At 42.5% G+C, this 17716-nt stretch overlaps 1 protein-coding gene across 2 annotated transcripts in view; it reads right to left on the minus strand.

The window, feature by feature from the left end:
* Positions 1-215: 215 nt before the first annotated feature.
* LOC129827405 (teneurin-2-like) overlaps positions 216-17716 on the minus strand; it is a 103480-nt gene continuing 85979 nt past the window's right edge. For both annotated transcript variants that reach the window (XM_055888225.1, XM_055888226.1), the window contains 9 exons: positions 17457-17692; positions 14400-14696; positions 13424-13981; positions 12327-12596; positions 9878-10288; positions 8780-8890; positions 8260-8527; positions 7604-7734; positions 216-7314 (listed from right to left, as the gene is read on the minus strand). In XM_055888225.1, the coding sequence (XP_055744200.1) occupies positions 6577-7314; positions 7604-7734; positions 8260-8527; positions 8780-8890; positions 9878-10288; positions 12327-12596; positions 13424-13981; positions 14400-14696; positions 17457-17692 (3020 nt within the window). In that variant the 3' untranslated portion in view covers positions 216-6576. The remainder of the gene's footprint in view (positions 7315-7603; positions 7735-8259; positions 8528-8779; positions 8891-9877; positions 10289-12326; positions 12597-13423; positions 13982-14399; positions 14697-17456; positions 17693-17716) is intronic.

Raw genomic sequence — 17716 nt, forward strand, 5'->3', positions numbered from 1 at the left:
TAGGCTGATGCAGAATTTGTTACAGGAAATAATCACTGCCAGCTGGATCAGTTTAAAATAGCAGGTTATTTGATGAGAAAAGCTAATATGCAGCGTTTGATCACGTGCAACTATGTCAACGATTTTAATTGGCTGAGAGAAAAATGTCAACTTATTCTAATGTTTGCAAGTATGAGCCCCCAGTAAAGAGGAAAATAAAACTTGACGCCAATAAATGAAGTAAACAATTACTTTTTATTGATAAGGTTCTCAGAAGAGTCTCTTTTCAGTGTATAAGAATCATTGTCATTCCTTTCTTACTATTATTATTATTAATCAATAATACTGATTTGGTACATTATGACATCCAGTACTGAACGAGCCTCTTCACAGTGACATGAATCAATCCACTTCTACGCTTTTTGGGATCTAGAACTGGGGATTGATATTGTAGATATTGGGATAATAGATATGATTAGAGTCACACAACTCTAGAGTAGGTAATACCAGCTAAAGGTTAGCACGTTACAAGCCACTTCCTCAATAGAAATATAAAACTGGATATTCTGAACAATATTCTACTGTGCTGCTGCTGCATAAAGGTAAGTCTATACACTGTACATCCAGATATATATATAAAAAAAAACAATTTTCACAGTTGAATGACTTTATTTAAAGAATAAACCATTTTTTAAACCATTTTATTACATAAACTATTATTTTGGAGTGTGACTATTATTTGCTCTGGGAGCAAATGTTTTAATTAATACAACAACAAAAACATATTGAACAAATAAAATAAACGTAATGTCCTTTTCGATAAAACTAGTGACTCCCTTCATGATTGTCATTTAGTACTACAAATAATAAATACATGTAAAAATAATAAAATAAAATAAATAGGTTTTGATAATACTAGTTCTGTATGCATTCTGGACTTAGTGTATGGTAGGTGTTTTTAGATTGTTTCTGTACAGAAGTGCCTTGGTGAAAGTTTCACAATTCTACTGCGACTGAAACATACACAACTACTGCTTCTACCGCTACTATACGTAACACCCTGACCTGTAGTATAGTAGTCTGAACTGCAGTATAGTAGTCTGAACTGTAGTATAGTAGTCTGAACTGTAGTATAGTAGTCTGAACTGTAGTATAGTAGTCTGAACTGTAGTGTAGTAGTTTGAACTGTAGTATAGTAGTCTGAACTGTAGTATAGTAGTCTGAACTGCAGTATAATAGTCTGAACTGTAGTAGTCTGAACTGTAGTATAGTAGTCTGAACTGTAGTATAGTAGTCTGAACTGTAGTGTAGTAGTTTGAACTGTAGTATAGTATTCTGAACTGTAGTATAGTAGTCTGAACTGTAGTATAGTAGTCTGAACTGTAGTATAGTAGTCTGAACTGTAGTATAGTAGTCTGAACTGCAGTATAGTAGTCTGAACTGTAGTGTAGTAGTTTGAACTGTAGTATAGTAGTCTGAACTGTAGTATAGTAGTCTGAACTGCAGTATAATAGTCTGAACTGTAGTAGTCTGAACTGTAGTATAGTAGTCTGAACTGTAGTATAATAGTCTGAACTGTAGTGTAGTAGTCTGAACTGTAGTATAGTAGTCTGAACTGCAGTATAATAGTCTGAACTGTAGTATAATAGTCTGAACTGTAGTATAGTAGTCTGAACTGTAGTATAGTAGTCTGAACTGCAGTATAGTAGTCTGAACTGTAGTAGTCTGAACTGTAGTATAGTAGTCTGAACTGTAGTAGTCTGAACTGTAGTATAGTAGTCTGAACTGCATTGTAGTAGTCTGAACTGTAGTAGTCTGAACTGTAGTAGTCTGAACTGTAGTATAGTAGTCTGAACTGTAGTAGTCTGAACTGTAGTATAGTAGTCTGAACTGTAGTATAGTAGTCTGAACTGTAGTATAATAGTCTGAACTGTAGTATAATAGTCTGAACTGTAGTATAGTAGTCTGAACTGTAGTATAGTAGTCTGAACTGTAGTAGTCTGAACTGTAGTATAGTAGTCTGAACTGTAGTAGTCTGAACTGTAGTATAGTAGTCTGAACTGTAGTATAGTAGTCTGAACTGTAGTATAATAGTCTGAACTGTAGTATAGTAGTCTGAACTGTAGTATAATAGTCTGAACTGTAGTATAGTAGTCTGAACTGTAGTAGTCTGAACTGTAGTATAGTAGTCTGAACTGTAGTAGTCTGAACTGTAGTATAGTAGTCTGAACTGCATTGTAGTAGTCTGAACTGTAGTATAGTAGTCTGAACTGTAGTATAGTAGTCTGAACTGTAGTAGTCTGAACTGTAGTATAGTAGTCTGAACTGTAGTATAGTAGTCTGAACTGTAGTATAGTAGTCTGAACTGTAGTGTAGTAGTCTGAACTGTAGTATCGTAGTCTGAACTGCATTGTAGTAGTCTGAACTGTAGTATAGTAGTCTGAACTGTAGTATAATAGTCTGAACTGTAGTGTAGTAGTCTGAACTGTAGTATAGTAGTCTGAACTGCATTGTAGTAGTCTGATCTGTAGTATAATAGTCTGAACTGTAGTATAGTAGTCTGAACTGTAGTATAGTAGTCTGAACTGTAGTATAGTAGTCTGAACTGCATTGTAGTAGTCTGAACTGTAGTATAATAGTCTGAACTGTAGTATAGTAGTCTGAACTGTGGTATAATAGTCTGAACTGTAGTAGTCTGAACTGTAGTATAGTAGTCTGAACTGTAGTATAGTATTCTGAACTGTAGTAGTCTGAACTGTAGTGTAGTAGTTTGAACTGTAGTATAGTAGTCTGAACTGTAGTATAGTAGTCTGAACTGTATTGTAGTAGTCTGAACTGTAGTATAGTAGTCTGAACTGTAGTGTAGTAGTCTGAACTGTAGTAGTCTGAACTGTAGTAGTCTGAACTGTAGTATAGTAGTCTGAACTGTAGTATAGTAGTCTGAACTGTATTGTAGTAGTCTGAAATGTAGTATAGTAGTCTGAACTGTAGTGTAGTAGTCTGAACTGTAGTATAGTAGTCTGAACTGTAGTGTAGTAGTCTGAACTGTAGTAGTCTGAACTGTAGTATAGTATTCTGAACTGTAGTAGTCTGAACTGTAGTATAGTAGTCTGAACTGTAGTATAGTAGTCTGAACTGTAGTATAGTATTCTGAACTGTAGTGTAGTAGTCTGAACTGTAGTATAGTATTCTGAACTGTAGTGTAGTAGTCTGATCTGTAGTATAGTAGTCTGAACTGTAGTATAGTATTCTGAACTGTAGTATAGTAGTCTGAACTGTAGTATAATAGTCTGAACTGTAGTATAGTAGTCTGAACTGTAGTATAGTAGTCTGAACTGTAGTATAGTAGTCTGAACTGTAGTATAGTAGTCTGAACTGTAGTATAGTAGTCTGAACTGTAGTATAATAGTCTGAACTGTAGTATAGTAGTCTGAACTGTAGTATAGTAGTCTGAACTGTAGTATAGTAGTCTGAACTGTGGTATAATAGTCTGAACTGTAGTAGTCTGAACTGTAGTAGTCTGAACTGTAGTATAGTAGTCTGAACTGTAGTATAGTAGTCTGAGCTGTAGTATAGTAGTCTGAATTGCAGTATAGTAGTCTGAACTGTAGTATAATAGTCTGAACTGTAGTATAGTAGTCTGAACTGTAGTAGTCTGAACTGTAGTATAGTAGTCTGAACTGTAGTAGTCTGAACTGTAGTATAGTAGTCTGAACTGTAGTAGTCTGAACTGTAGTAGTCTGAACTGTAGTAGTCTGAACTGTAGTATAGTAGTCTGAACTGTAGTATCGTAGTCTGAACTGTATTGTAGTAGTCTGAACTGTAGTGTAGTACTCTGAACTGTAGTGTAGTATTCTGAACAGTACTATAATAGTCTGAACTGTAGTAGTCTGAACTGTAGTATAGTTGTCTGAAATGTTGTACTCTGAACTGTATTGTAGTAGTCTGAACTGTAGTGTAGTACTCTGAACTGTAGTGTAGTATTCTGAACAGTACTATAATAGTCTGAACTGTAGTAGTCTGAACTGTTCTGTACTAGTCTGAACTGTAGTAGTCTGAACTGCATTGTAGTAGTCTGAACTGTAGTATAATCGTCTGAACTGTAGTATAGTAGTCTGAACTGTGGTATAATAGTCTGAACTGTAGTAGTCTGAACTGTAGTATAGTAGTCTGAACTGTAGTATAGTATTCTGAACTGTAGTAGTCTGAACTGTAGTGTAGTAGTTTGAACTGTAGTATAGTAGTCTGACCTGTAGTATAGTAGTCTGACCTGTAGTATAGTAGTCTGAACTGTAGTATAGTAGTCTGAACTGTAGTAGTCTGAACTGTAGTATAGTAGTCTGAACTGTAGTATAATAGTCTGAACTGTAGTATAGTGTCTGAACTGTAGTATAATAGTCTGAACTGTAGTATAGTAGTCTGAACTGTATTCTAGTAGTCTGAACTGTAGTATAGTAGTCTGAACTGTAGTAGTCTGAACTGTAGTATAGTAGTCTGAACTGTAGTATAGTAGTCTGAACTGTAGTGTAGTAGTCTGAACTGTAGTAGTCTGAACTGTAGTAGTCTGAACTGTAGTATAGTAGTCTGAACTGTAGTATAGTAGTCTGAACTGTATTGTAGTAGTCTGAACTGTAGTATAGTAGTCTGAACTGTAGTGTAGTAGTCTGAACTGTAGTATAGTAGTCTGAACTGTAGTGTAGTAGTCTGAACTGTAGTGTAGTACTCTGAACTGTAGTGTAGTATTCTGAACAGTACTATAATAGTCTGAACTGTAGTAGTCTGAACTGTTCTGTACTAGTCTGAACTGTAGTAGTCTGAACTGCATTGTAGTAGTCTGATCTGTAGTGTAGTAGTCTGAACTGTAGTAGTCTGAACTGTAGTAGTCTGAACTGTAGTGTAGTATTCTGAACAGTACTATAATAGTCTGAACTGTAGTAGTCTGAACTGTTGTGTAGTAGTCTGATCTGTAGTGTAGTTGTCTGAACTGTAGTAGTCTGAACTGTAGTATAATAGTCTGAACTGTAGTATAGTAGTCTGATCTGTAGTGTAGTTGTCTGAACTGTAGTATAGTAGTCTGAACTGTGGTAGTCTGAACTGTAGTGTAGTATTCTGAACAGTACTATAATAGTCTGAACTGTAGTGCTCTGAACTGTTGTGTAGTAGTCTGAACTGTAGTGTAGTATTCTGAACAGTACTATAATAGTCTGAACTGTAGTAGTCTGAACTGTTCTGTAGTAGTCTGAACTGTAGTGTAGTATTCTGAACAGTACTATAATAGTCTGAAATGTGGTACTCTGAACTGTAGTGTAGTACTCTGAACTGTAGTGTAGTATTCTGAACAGTACTATAATAGTCTGAACTGTAGTAGTCTGAACTGTTCTGTAGTAGTCTGAACTGTAGTGTAGTATTCTGAACAGTACTATAATAGTCTGAACTGTAGTAGTCTGAACTGTTCTGTAGTAGTCTGAACTGTAGTGTAGTATTCTGAACAGTACTATAATAGTCTGAACTGTAGTAGTCTGAACTTTTGTGTAGTACTTTGTAGTGTAGTATTCTGAACAGTACTATAATAGTCTGAACTGTAGTAGTCTGAACTGTATTGTAGTAGTCTGATCTGTAGTATCATACCCTGAACTGTAATACTCTGAACTGTTGTGTAGTACTCTGAACTATGTGGAGCTATTACAGTAGTATAATAATCTCACCAATTTCAAAATAAAACCTTGTGATACTATTTATGATATCTGCAAATATACAAAAAAAATCCTCCAACTTATGTGTGTCTAAAAAGTTTTCGTTTTCTTTAGTTTGAAGTCTTTTAAAGGATCTCAGTGGTGTGAGTGTTGGTTGCTAGGATATGTTGCTGCAGTAGCTAAGAACAGTTCTGTGGTGGAGAATGGGAGGCCTGAGACAGTGAGATGACTCATCGTTTTACTCCATTTTACGTCCCTAAGCTGCGTTGCTTGTTGCCGTTGGTGATTTTCTCTTCCGATCAGTGTTGTGATTGGCCGGGCCCTGTGGTGGCTCTGTCTCCCTATTGGTCCCTTTGCTCTACAAGTTCATTTCAGAGGCAGGCCCTTATCAGAGCACCCAGCACAACACAGCGCCACCATCAGTTCAGAGTCTGTCATTACGCCCTCATAGTGACCCCCAAAAATATGGGTGAAAATATTGATTTATTTTTTAAAAAGGGGTATCTTAGTTATTATGCAACAGTTTGTTTGTCAAGGTTCATGAGTGCCTTTCACCACAGTCTGTTTTCAACATCAACAAAAAATTAAAATAAAATAAACTTCTGTCTAAATGTTAGATTTTTTGCCCTTGGCAGAAAAAGTAAAAAAAAAAAAAAAGTTTTCTAGTATATTCTTCTTTTCAAAAGTCCCTGCAGCGTTCAGTGAGAAACCCCGTTTGTTGGTTTGTTTTCTGTGGGGTTGGAGGGGAAAGGAGGAGAAGGCAAGGAGGGGGGGAGCGAAGAGAGGAAGGAACTAGTAACTAGGACGAGGGGATGAAAGGGAGGAGGAGGAGAAGGGGAGGAGGAGAGTCAGTGAGAGAGAGAGAAAGAGTCAGCCAGTCCTCCATCCCAGTCCAGGTGGGCTGTTACCTCTTGCCCATCTCGTTCTGTCTCAGGAACTGGATGTTGGTGCTGCTGTCAGCCAGTTCTGGGTACTGTTCCACAGGTAGAACATAATACCCGTCGTACCCCTGTACCCTCCCCGCGGTCAGCAGCTGTTGCTTCTCTCCCTCCGTCCACAGCCGGCTCCCCTCCTTCCCATCTTTGGCCCTCTGCTGCTCCCTCAGCCAGGCCCCAGCCAGGGCCCTCTGCCGGGCTAGTTCCAGCATCCTCACCCTCTCCTCGTCCACCACGTCCAGCGCTAGCCCATACCGCACGCTGAGGGCTAATGACTGCACCGCAAATTCCACTGTGGCGCCACGCCGCGACCTCCCGCTCACAGTCACGTTGATCCCACTCTCCAGCGCCATGCGTCCGCTGGTCAGCCCCAGCACCAGTAGATCACTATCGGCCGAACCGACTTTAACGAAGTAGTGACAGTCACATCCATCCTGCGTGTAGTGCGTTCCATCCAGGTAGATGGCGCCGTTGAGGACCATGGACACCTTTCGGCTGTCGTCGGTTGCCATGGAGCTAACTGCCGCCACCACACGTCCTTCCTTCAATGCTAGCATCACTCCCCGGCCGATGATGGGCGTTGATGTGCCGAACCAGTGTCCGGGCTTGTCGCGGCGGTCGCGAGGGTCCTTGTTAAGGAGCCGTCCCTCCAGGGCCATGAATGCCTGGTTGTGGCGCTCCGCTGCCTGCTGCACCCCCGTTATCAGCTACAAGAGAGACAGGGGTAGGAGAGAGGTTAAAGGTCACTGGTCAAGCAGAAGAATGCAGACGAGGATGCACTTATACTGTCTGGTCTACAGCTCATCTATTCATGTCCAGATTTCACTGTAATCATTGAAGGTTCATATTACTGATTCTGTATTCAATGTCGCATCTAATTGGCATCCGACTCTGAGAGAAAGAGAGAGGACCGTTTATCTATAATAGCAGGCCGCATTTGGCTCAATATAATCAATATAGTGCAATGGAGCTGTAGGCTGTCTCAGGCCTTCTCACCTGTCCGTTCTCACAGTCCTGGCTGGCCTGCAGCTCGTAGGGAGGGTCTACGAAGTAGAGGGTGTGACGGGGGAACCCTGGAATGATGTTACTGAGCTGGAAACCAAACATCACCAGCCAACTCTTCACGTCTGGGAGCAAAGAAAACAGAATGAATGAAAAATAAAGAAAGAGAAGTACAGATTGACAATGATAAAACAACGCCACACACTCAGCTCTCTCTCCTTTACCTTCAGTAACAATGATAATACAACGCCACACACTCAGCTCTCTCTCCTTTACCTTCAGTAACAATGATAACACAACGCCACACACTCAGCTCTCTCTCCTTTACCTTCAGTAACAATGATAATACAACGCCACACACTCAGCTCTCTCTCCTTTACCTTCAGTAACAATGATAACACAACGCCACACACTCAGCTCTCTCTCCTTTACCTTCAGTAACAATGATAATACAACGCCACCCACTCAGCTCTCTCTCCTTTACCTTCAGTAACAATGATAACACAACGCCACACACTCAGCTCTCTCTCCTTTACCTTCAGTAACAATGATAACACAACGCCACACACTCAGCTCTCTCTCCTTTACCTTCAGTAACAACGATGCATGGGTTTTATAAAGCGCTTTTCAAGGATCCAAAGACGCTCTACCTGTGACGTAGTTCTTGATGTCCAACACGTCGCTGAGGGGGTTGTTGTTCTTGAACATATACAGGTTGAAGGGTGCAGGGTCCTTGCCGATCTTGGGCCAGGTGGCATAGTCTGGCGAGGTCCAGCGGCCTGCCAGGACATCATAGTCCCTCTGGGTGAAGTGGACCAGCTTGGTCAGGGTGTCATAGAGACCACCATGGAACCCAACCACCAGCTGGAACTCTGGGTTAGAGTCCAGGTACACCTCCCCGTACGCTGTGTACTGCACCTGGAGGTCACAACAAACACAGGCGCATGTTTCACTTCAATTCACTACAACTTTATCCCCTCTGGGGCAATTAGGAAAGACTAAGTTGGTTTATTTGTCAATTTTTGTATTTTTTATTTGAATAATCAAATTGACCTCTCTGGACATCAAGTACTAACTTATCTTATCTTGGCTTATCTTAACATGTGGATAATGGGCCTTGAGATATTTAACAATCATTAATAGTATTATTATTACTGTCATCATGATTACCTGTTTGATCATCTGTCCGTTGCTGCTGAAGACAGCCAGTGGCGTTCCTGTGTTGTCTGAGGCGATGTAATACTCCTCTCCACTACTCACCTCCATAGCAAACAGATGACCCTGAGGGGAAGCAGTATAGGCTTTACATCACCATAACTCCCATCACCATAACTCACACACAGTCAGGTCACCATAACTCACAGACAGTCAGGTCACCATAACTCACAGACAGTCAGGTCACCATAACTCACACACAGTCAGGTCATCATAAATCACAGACAGTCAGGTCACCATAACTCACACACAGTCAGGTCACCATAACTCACAGACAGTCACGTCACCATAACTCACAGACAGTCAGGTCACCATAACTCACAGACAGTCAGGTCACCATAACTCACACACAGTCAGGTCACCATAACTCACAGACAGTCACGTCACCATAACTCACAGACAGTCAGGTCACCATAACTCACAGACAGTCAGGTCATCATAACTCACAGACAGTCAGGTCACCATAACTCACAGACAGTCACGTCACCATAACTCACAGACAGTCACGTCACCATAACTCACAGACAGTCACGTCACCATAACTCAGACAGTCACTTCACAGACAGTCACTTCACCATAACTGGGTGATAATAGTTATAAGATTAAAGTAATGATAGTGTCCCTGACTCAGTTAGGCTATATCCCAATAAGTTAAATAGTGATAGTATCCCTGACTCAGTTAGGCTATATCCCAATAAGTTAAATAATGATTGTATCCCTGACTCAGTTAGGCTATATCCCAATAAGTTAAATAATGATAGTATCCCTGACTCAGTTAGGCTATATCCCAATAAGTTAAATAATGATAGTATCCCTGACTCAGTTAGGCTATATCACAATAAGTCAGAGATGGTGACATCACCATTAATGTGTGATAATAGTTATGTGATATACTCTGTAATGATAGCATCACAACAACTTGGTTATATGACAACCACAACAACTTGGTTATATGACAACGATAACAAGGTCATAAGACAATCACGATGAACAGTATTTAGCACATGTAGCCTGTTGATGAACACACGTTTCTCTAATAATCTGGTAGCCTACCTGCAAGTCATAGTACAGTGAAGCGATATCTGAACTGGAGTGGTTAAATATATGTGTGACTCTAGCCGGGTGGTTCAGATCAGCGTAAAAGAACTGGAGGTGTTGTCCCAGACTGGTCCGAGTGGACACTCTCCTTCCCAGTCCGTCATAGCGGTACTGGACACTCCAACCTCCCGGTAGCTTGTTATATGCTCTAAGGAGCTGGCCCTTGGAGTTGTAGTCAAAGACATCCGAGCCTCGCTGGCTCAGGAAGCCGTCCTCATCCAGACGGTACTGAACGTCACCCAGGCGTGTGATCCGGTCTCGGAGGTCGTAGCGGAGCGGCGTGAGGCGGGCGCTGTTCCCGGGGTTGAGGAGGTGCAGGTTACCGTTCAGGTCGTAGCTGTAGCGCCACGTGGACCAGTCGTTCACCTGGAGGCATAGAGAATGAAAAGAACTTTGACACACCTGAAGTCATCTCTTTAATACCAAACCTGAAGTCATCTCTTTATTTTTTTTGTATTTTCTATTAATAAAAAGTCTACCCCTTTTTCTCTCCAATTTTGTGGTATCCAATTGGTAGTTACGGTCTTGTCCCATCGCTGCAACTCCCATATGGACTCAGGAGAGGCGAAGGTCAAGAGCCGTGCGTCCTCCGAAACACAAACCCAGCCAAGCCACACTGCTTCTTGACACAATGCCTGTTTAACCCGGAAGCCAGCCTCACCAATGTGTCGGGCGATTCACCGTACACCTGGCAACTGTGTCAGCGTGCATTGCGCCCGGCCCGTCATAGAAGTCACTAGTGCGCGATGGGACAAGAACGTCCCTGCTTGCCAAACCCTCCCCTAACCCAGATGATGCTGGGCCAATTGTGCGCTGCCCAATGGGTCTCTCGGTCGCGGGATCTCTAGTGGCACAGCTATCACTGCGATGCAGTGCCTTAGACCAATGTGCCACTCGGGAGGCCGAAATCATCTCTTTAAATCCAAACCTGAAGTCATCTCTTTAATACCAAAGGTGAGTAGATGAATCAACGGCCTATGCTCCTTATAGGAACCAAGGGCTTTGTCATAACTCTGAAGGATCAGGTTACAGTGGGTCCTCTATACAGCGTGCTTTCTCTCGTAGAGGGGGAATGTCATGACTCTCCTGTGATGATCTGATCAAGTTACAGTGGGTCCTCTATACAGCGTGCTTTTTCTCGTAGAGGGGGAGAACGGGAAGTTGGCTGTTTTATGGAAGTTGTAAATACAGAAACTCCTTTCCCCACTCTGCCAAGATGAGAGAATCCCTTTGTTACTACAGAGAAAGCAGTACGGTAACCTCAAAAGGTTTTCTAATGTAACAATATTTCTGTATTCCAACCATTTGGAATGGTTTGTGGGTATTTAAACAATAATCATGTCCAACCTTTACTGTGTGGTGATATCATTAAAGATGTTATAACGGAAACATTGTAACTTTAAGAGCTTTCACAATGTATATATCAGATGTATATCTACATGGGCTATCACTCTAGAGACCTAAACATGCCAGGTGAAACTGGTGTGTGAAGTGGTTTAAACTACAACTTTACCAAAGGACAAGTTCAGAAAACACAAAGCAGTAGCTATATGTTGAAATGGTTGGCGACTCAACAAGAGTAAAAAACGCAGGGACGAGGTCCCCATGTTGAAATGGCTAATACATCTACAAACTAAAGAACAATTATTCAGGCTGCAGCTATTTAAATACTTTAGTCTGGTAACCAGATCCGTTCTAAGAACATTTCCGAATGGTACTCGGAAGTATCCATTATAACAACTACAACCACGAAAAAGACCTTGGGACTCCTGGGGAACGCACCCCTTTCCTTTGTCTATTAAGCCATCATATCAGCTTAGCTGACTAGGGACTTTTCTATCATGTCAGTAACCAATGTGTGTGTGTTTCTGTAATTCTGTGATTGATTAAGTTTAAGTAAATAAATAATTAAGACAATTTGTATATCGCTGATTCATGATCTAGGCTAGGGTTTGCGACATTCAGAATATGACTGATGAGGTAATAATACATTAATAAGTGACTGTAATTGATAATATAGGAAAATATCTGAAGAGTTATATTCTGGAAATTCACACTCTATAAAAAAAAAATTCCCGTGGTGCCCCGACTTGATAATTAAAGTTACATGATTAGTTTAATCGCGTAATTAAATTACACACAGAGAATTGATTTGATAATATACAGTCTTCACATTTAATGATAGTCAACGCTACGACAGCTTAAATCAGGTAAGTCAACGTAGGAGAATCAAAAACTGAAGTGTAAAGTGAAAAGGAAAAATGTTCTCTGTATTTGCAATGAAAACCAATATTTAATCAAGCCCAATGTTTCAGGAAGGGGTCTGTAGTAATCTTCTAGGATTGTGATTTGGTGCTCAACTACTGCAGGACTAGTATCACACTGGTCAAGTCAGATCTCCTACCTTCACCCCGCTGAGCTGTCCGTCCCCGTCATACTCATAGCGATACTGTGTTGTGTTGGCATACGGTCCAATCTTCAGCTCTCGCTTCACCACCCGTCCCATACTGTCGTACTGCACCGTCATCCAGTACATCAGGGACCTGAAGATCTCGTACTGCACCTCCTTGATGCGCCCGTGGGTGTCGAAGTGCTTGCTGAGGGTCATCACAGCCGTGGTAATGATCTGGTTGATGTCATAGTAGATCACACCAAACTTCCCAAAGTGTTCCACCTGTAGCCAAGACAACAGTCAAGAGTTAAGTCAAATATTGTACAGAGTCTCTAGGTCCCACTTTTACTGGATAGTCCAGTATAGATGATTTATGCTCAGTCTATCAACTGTAACTGACATCCTGCAATGGGTTGGGTTGGGTTGTGGCTGGAGTTAGGTTTGGGTTTGGGTTGTGGCTGGAGCTGGAGCTAGGTTTAGGGTTGTGGCTAGAGCTGGAGCTAGGGTTAGGGTTGTGGCTGGAGCTAGGGTTAGGGTTGATGCTGGAGCTAGGGTTAAGGTGTTTGCTGGAGCTAGGGTTAAGGTGTTTGCTGGATCTTGGGTTGTGGCTGATGCTAGGGTTAGGGTTGTGGCTGAAGCTAGGGTTAGGGTTGTGGCTGGAGCTAGGGTTAGGGTTGTGGCTGAAGCTAGGGTTAGGGTTAGGGTTGTGGCTGGAGCTAGGTTTGTGGCTGGAGCTAGGGTTAGGGTTGTGGCTGGAGCTAGTGTTGAGGGCTAGAGTTAGGGTTGTGGCTGGAGCTAGGTTTAAGGTTGTGGCTGGAGCTAGGTTTACAGTTGTGGCTGGAGCTATGGTTAGTTTGGATTTTGGCTGGAGTTCAGGGCTAGGGTTAAGGGTTAGGGTTGAACCAGGATGTGGACATGAAGCTAGGTTTAGGGTTAGGGGTTGAGGTTAGGTTTGAGGCTAGGGTTAGGGTTGAAGCTAGGGTTAGGGTTGAACCAGAATGTGAACATGAAGCTAGGTTTAGAGTTAGTGTTGAGGGTTGGGGTTGAAGCTAGGTTTAGGGTTGTGGTTGGAACTAGGGTTAGGGTTAGAAGTATAGTTTTCTACCCACCTTTCCAGAGATCTCGTCATAGCGGTAGAGGTCCACAGGCAGAGGAGTCTCACTGATGACAGGCTTCATACTAGCAATACGGAAGCTGTTGTCATGGTATGTGTAGTCAAACCTAGCATTCACCATCCCCTCTTCACTGAACCGGTAGATCTGCTTGTCGATCAACGGACCCATCTTACGGTAACGTATTGTACAGGAGAACCCGCCGCTCTGTAAGTTCACCATCTTCAGCACCCCAGCTGTCTCGTCGTAACCGAACGTCACCACGGTGCTGTCGTAGAGGATCTCAGCTAGCTTGACCAGCTTTCCGTACTTGTAGAGGACACGTCGGCCGGTGCCGAGGTAGTGGGTGGCCTTGGGGCGGCCGTCTTCGCTGAAGTCATGGATGATGGAGGCGTTGCTCTCTGGAGGGTTGTAGGTGTTGCGGATGTAACCGATAGAGACGTGGGTGGACATGGTGTGGCGAGCTACACTAGGCATGGTGACGGCCGTGACGCGCCCCGAGGCGTCAAACTCGAATATGTACTGTCTCTGGCTCTGCAGGAGAAGGACCATGGACTGGAGAGAGAGAAGGAGGGAGAGAAGGAGGGAGAGAGGAGGGAGAGGGAACATAAGTCATCATCATCACCAACAGCATCATTTTATGCACTTTTCACTTCTCACAACCAGCCTGTTTTTACTATCCCTGCTACAGGTGCTATGATGCACTGACCCTATCCAGGTGGCTGTAGCTCCACACAGATGATAGCAACAGTACCAGTACCAGTAACAGTATCAGTAAAAGTACCAGTACCGGTAACAGTAACAGTATCAGTTAAAGTAACAGTACCTGTACCAGTAACAGTATCAATAAAAGTACCAATACCAGTACCTGTAACAGTACCGGTAACAGTAACAGTAACGGTACCAGTACCTGTACCTGTACCAGTAACAGTACCAGTACCAGTAAAAGTACCAAACAGTGCTATGTCCTTACCTTATCCAGATAACTATAGCTCCACACCTTGCCATCTATGAACGACCGTGACAGAATACGTCCCTGAGGGTCAAACTCTGTCCTCTCGCTCATACTGCCCCTCTGCAGCCCCACCAGCTGACCCGTGGTCGAGTACGACACGTTCACCACTGCCAGGCTGCTGCTAGGCAACCACATGGCGGGCCGGCCCTGCATGTCGTACATGATGCGGAGCGTGAACTTGCGGTGGTCGTCGTAGATCTTCTCTGTCCGAGTGTTGCGGTCGAAGTCGATGGAGAGGAGGTTACGACCATGTGCCTGGAGGAAGATAGAGAGTGATGTAAGGGAAAGCCCTCATGAAATGGACAAAAATTAATGGCAACATAATGCCATTGGACGAAACATATACATGATTGCAAATAAAAAATCCAAAGATCGCGAGCGTGCTCCACCGTAAATTTTCATATTGCAAATGAACATAAAGTCAAGACCCAAAGGTCAAATTTTGATATATATATTTTTTCTTCCAAAAATACAACTTCTTCTAAAAAAGTGCTTTTATGGACCGTTTTTCGAAATCTTTTCGATGTTTTTGTTGTCAATAATACATATATAACAACCATATGAACATACCTTTGTCTTATTTTATTGAGTTGTCCATAAGGCATTTGTAATATACTATCATAGGAAGTCAAATGTCAGTGAACCATGGCCAAATGGCATAAGAAATGTCCAAATGCCATATATAAGCATTGAAAGTGCCATATCAGGATGTTATGTCCATTTGCCATATATGATCATAGGAAGTCGGTTTCCGAACCCAAAAGTCAGTGATATATATATCACCATGTTAAGCCCTGAATCAACCTAGAAAGTCTATTTATCATGTTTTATGAGAAGGAAGTCTGTCGTTTTTTAAAAGATTTTTGAAAAACGTCCAAAATAACCAGGGGTGTCCTCTATTGGTTGGTCACGGGTGGGGGGTGCTCCCTTCCTGGCCATGGACTCATTGCACCCCCCTAAAGTTATTAAAAACAATTTAAAGAATGTGCTCCTGGTAACCCGTTCCAATCACCAGGTGCACGGCTGTCCATTTACAATGTCTTACAATGGGCATTTAGCATCACGAAGTTGACATGCTCTAATATACTGCAGAAATGCCCAACTGACTGGCCCGTTGAACTCGGGATGGCCGGGAAGTTCCTCTCCATCGCTCGTTGTGTTGATTTCATCATGTCCATTTGGTGATGGTATATCCCTCATTAAAAACATTGAAAATGTACTGTTCATTTGCAATGTGTTACAATGGACATTTACCATCACGAATTTGACATGCTCTAATATACTGCAGAAATGCCCAATTGACTGGCCTGTTGAACACGGGATGGTTGGGCAGTGATAGTTGTTCCTCTCCATCGCTCATTGGTGCTTTGAGAGAGAAGTGGGAGTGGGACTGTCGTTTTTTAAAGAATTTTTGAAAAACGTCCAAAATGACCAGGGGTGCCCTCTATTGGTTGGGCACGGGTGGGGGGTGCTCCCTTCCCAGCCATGGAGCCATTGCACACCCCTAAAGGCATTAAAACCATTTCAAAAATTTACTCCTGGTAACCTGTTCCGATCACCAGGTGCACGGCTGTCCATTTGCAATTTCTTACAATGGGCATTTACCGTCATGAATTTGACATGCTCTAATATACTGCAGAAATGCCCAATTGACTAGCCCGTTGAACTCGGGATGGCCGGGCAGTGATAGTGGTTCCTCTCCATCGCACGTTGTTGTTGATTTCAGCATGTCAATTTGGTGATGGTTTATCACTGTTTAAACTTATTGCAAATGTACTGTCAATTTGCAATGGGTTTCAATGGGCATTTACCATCACGAATTTGACATGCTCTAATATACTGCAGAAATGCCCAATTGACTGACCCATTGAACTCGGGATGGCTGGGCAGTGATAGTGGTTCCTCTCCATCGCTTGTTGTGTTACTCCATCCTTGCTGTGTGTGTGTGAGTTTGTCTTGGACATCTGATGGGATAAATGACTGATTTACAGTTCATGAGGGTTGCCTAATCACACATATGAAGTTTTGGAAAGATATGACCTTTTTAACCCTTTGAAACAGCCCCTATGACCCGAATTTAAGGCACTTCCGATGGCACAGGAAGCTGAATTGACATTGTACGATTTCTCGTAAATTACGATAGATAAATGGCTGTTATTTTTTTCCTGACACTGTAGGTTCATGTACTTTGACGTGAAGCGGTCAAATTAGCGCTCTATGACCGTTTTTGACCTTTAATCCCAGAAAAGGGGCCTTAACTCAAAAAGCATTGAGGCCTCGACACCATCTTGTTTCTGGGCTAACAGCCCATTTGGCCAAACCTGTGCTCACCGAGTTTTGTCTTCAAAGTTTTTTCTGTTTAGGAGAAATGGCCATGTCACTGGTGATGTTTTGTCCATTTGCAATAACCAGCCACTCGCCATCTGGTGGAATTTTCCCAAACAGCGGAAAAATTACCAAAATTAAAAAATAAATAAAACGGAAACCAAATGTCCGAGAGACTTCCTTCGATGACTTCCCGGTAGAACCGGCCATGGGGCACGGACCGAGGCCGTTGGCCTATTTTAAAAACATTTGCGGGCATCTAGTAAGGGACCGTACATTTGCAATATGGAGATCCTCATCAATCATACTGCAAATGCCGAAGAGTGCCCTTAGGTATGTAATCTCTGTAGCCAGAGTCAGTGATGTCATCTCTGTAGCCAGTCAGTGATGTCATCTCTGTAGGCAGGTTCAGTGATGTCATCTCTGTAGCCAGAGTAGTGATGTCATCGCTGTAGCCAGAGTCAGTGATGTCATCTCTGTAGCCAGACTCCGTTATGTCATCTCTGTAGCCAGAGTCAGTGATGTCATCTCTACACACAGAGTAAGTGATGTCATCTTTACACAAAGTAACTGATGTCATCGCTACACACAGAGAAAGTGATGTCATCTCTACACATACTGTAGAGTATGTGATGTCATCGCTAATGATTAAATGATGCACAGAAAGGAAGCGAGGTCATCTCAGCTCACCCTCAGCTTTCTGCCAAACACAGTGACCTTCCCTTTGGTCTGTTCCTTGCGGAGCCGCCACTCAATGGAGTTGAGTCCGTTGTCTGTGGGTAGTGTGATGTTCCTACGGCCAATAGTAGGACTGACCGATCCGGCCAGGATGTGGGGCTCAGTGTGGAAGCTGATGCCCATCCCATTGGCATACATCACCCGCAGGGTGCCGTTGTTACACAGCTGGTAGCTGTTCCTCACCTGGTCTGTAGGGGGCGATGGGGACAAGG

Source organism: Salvelinus fontinalis, chromosome 29 (genome assembly GCF_029448725.1).
Source record: "Salvelinus fontinalis isolate EN_2023a chromosome 29, ASM2944872v1, whole genome shotgun sequence".
Classification (NCBI taxonomy): Eukaryota; Metazoa; Chordata; class Actinopteri; order Salmoniformes; family Salmonidae; genus Salvelinus; species Salvelinus fontinalis.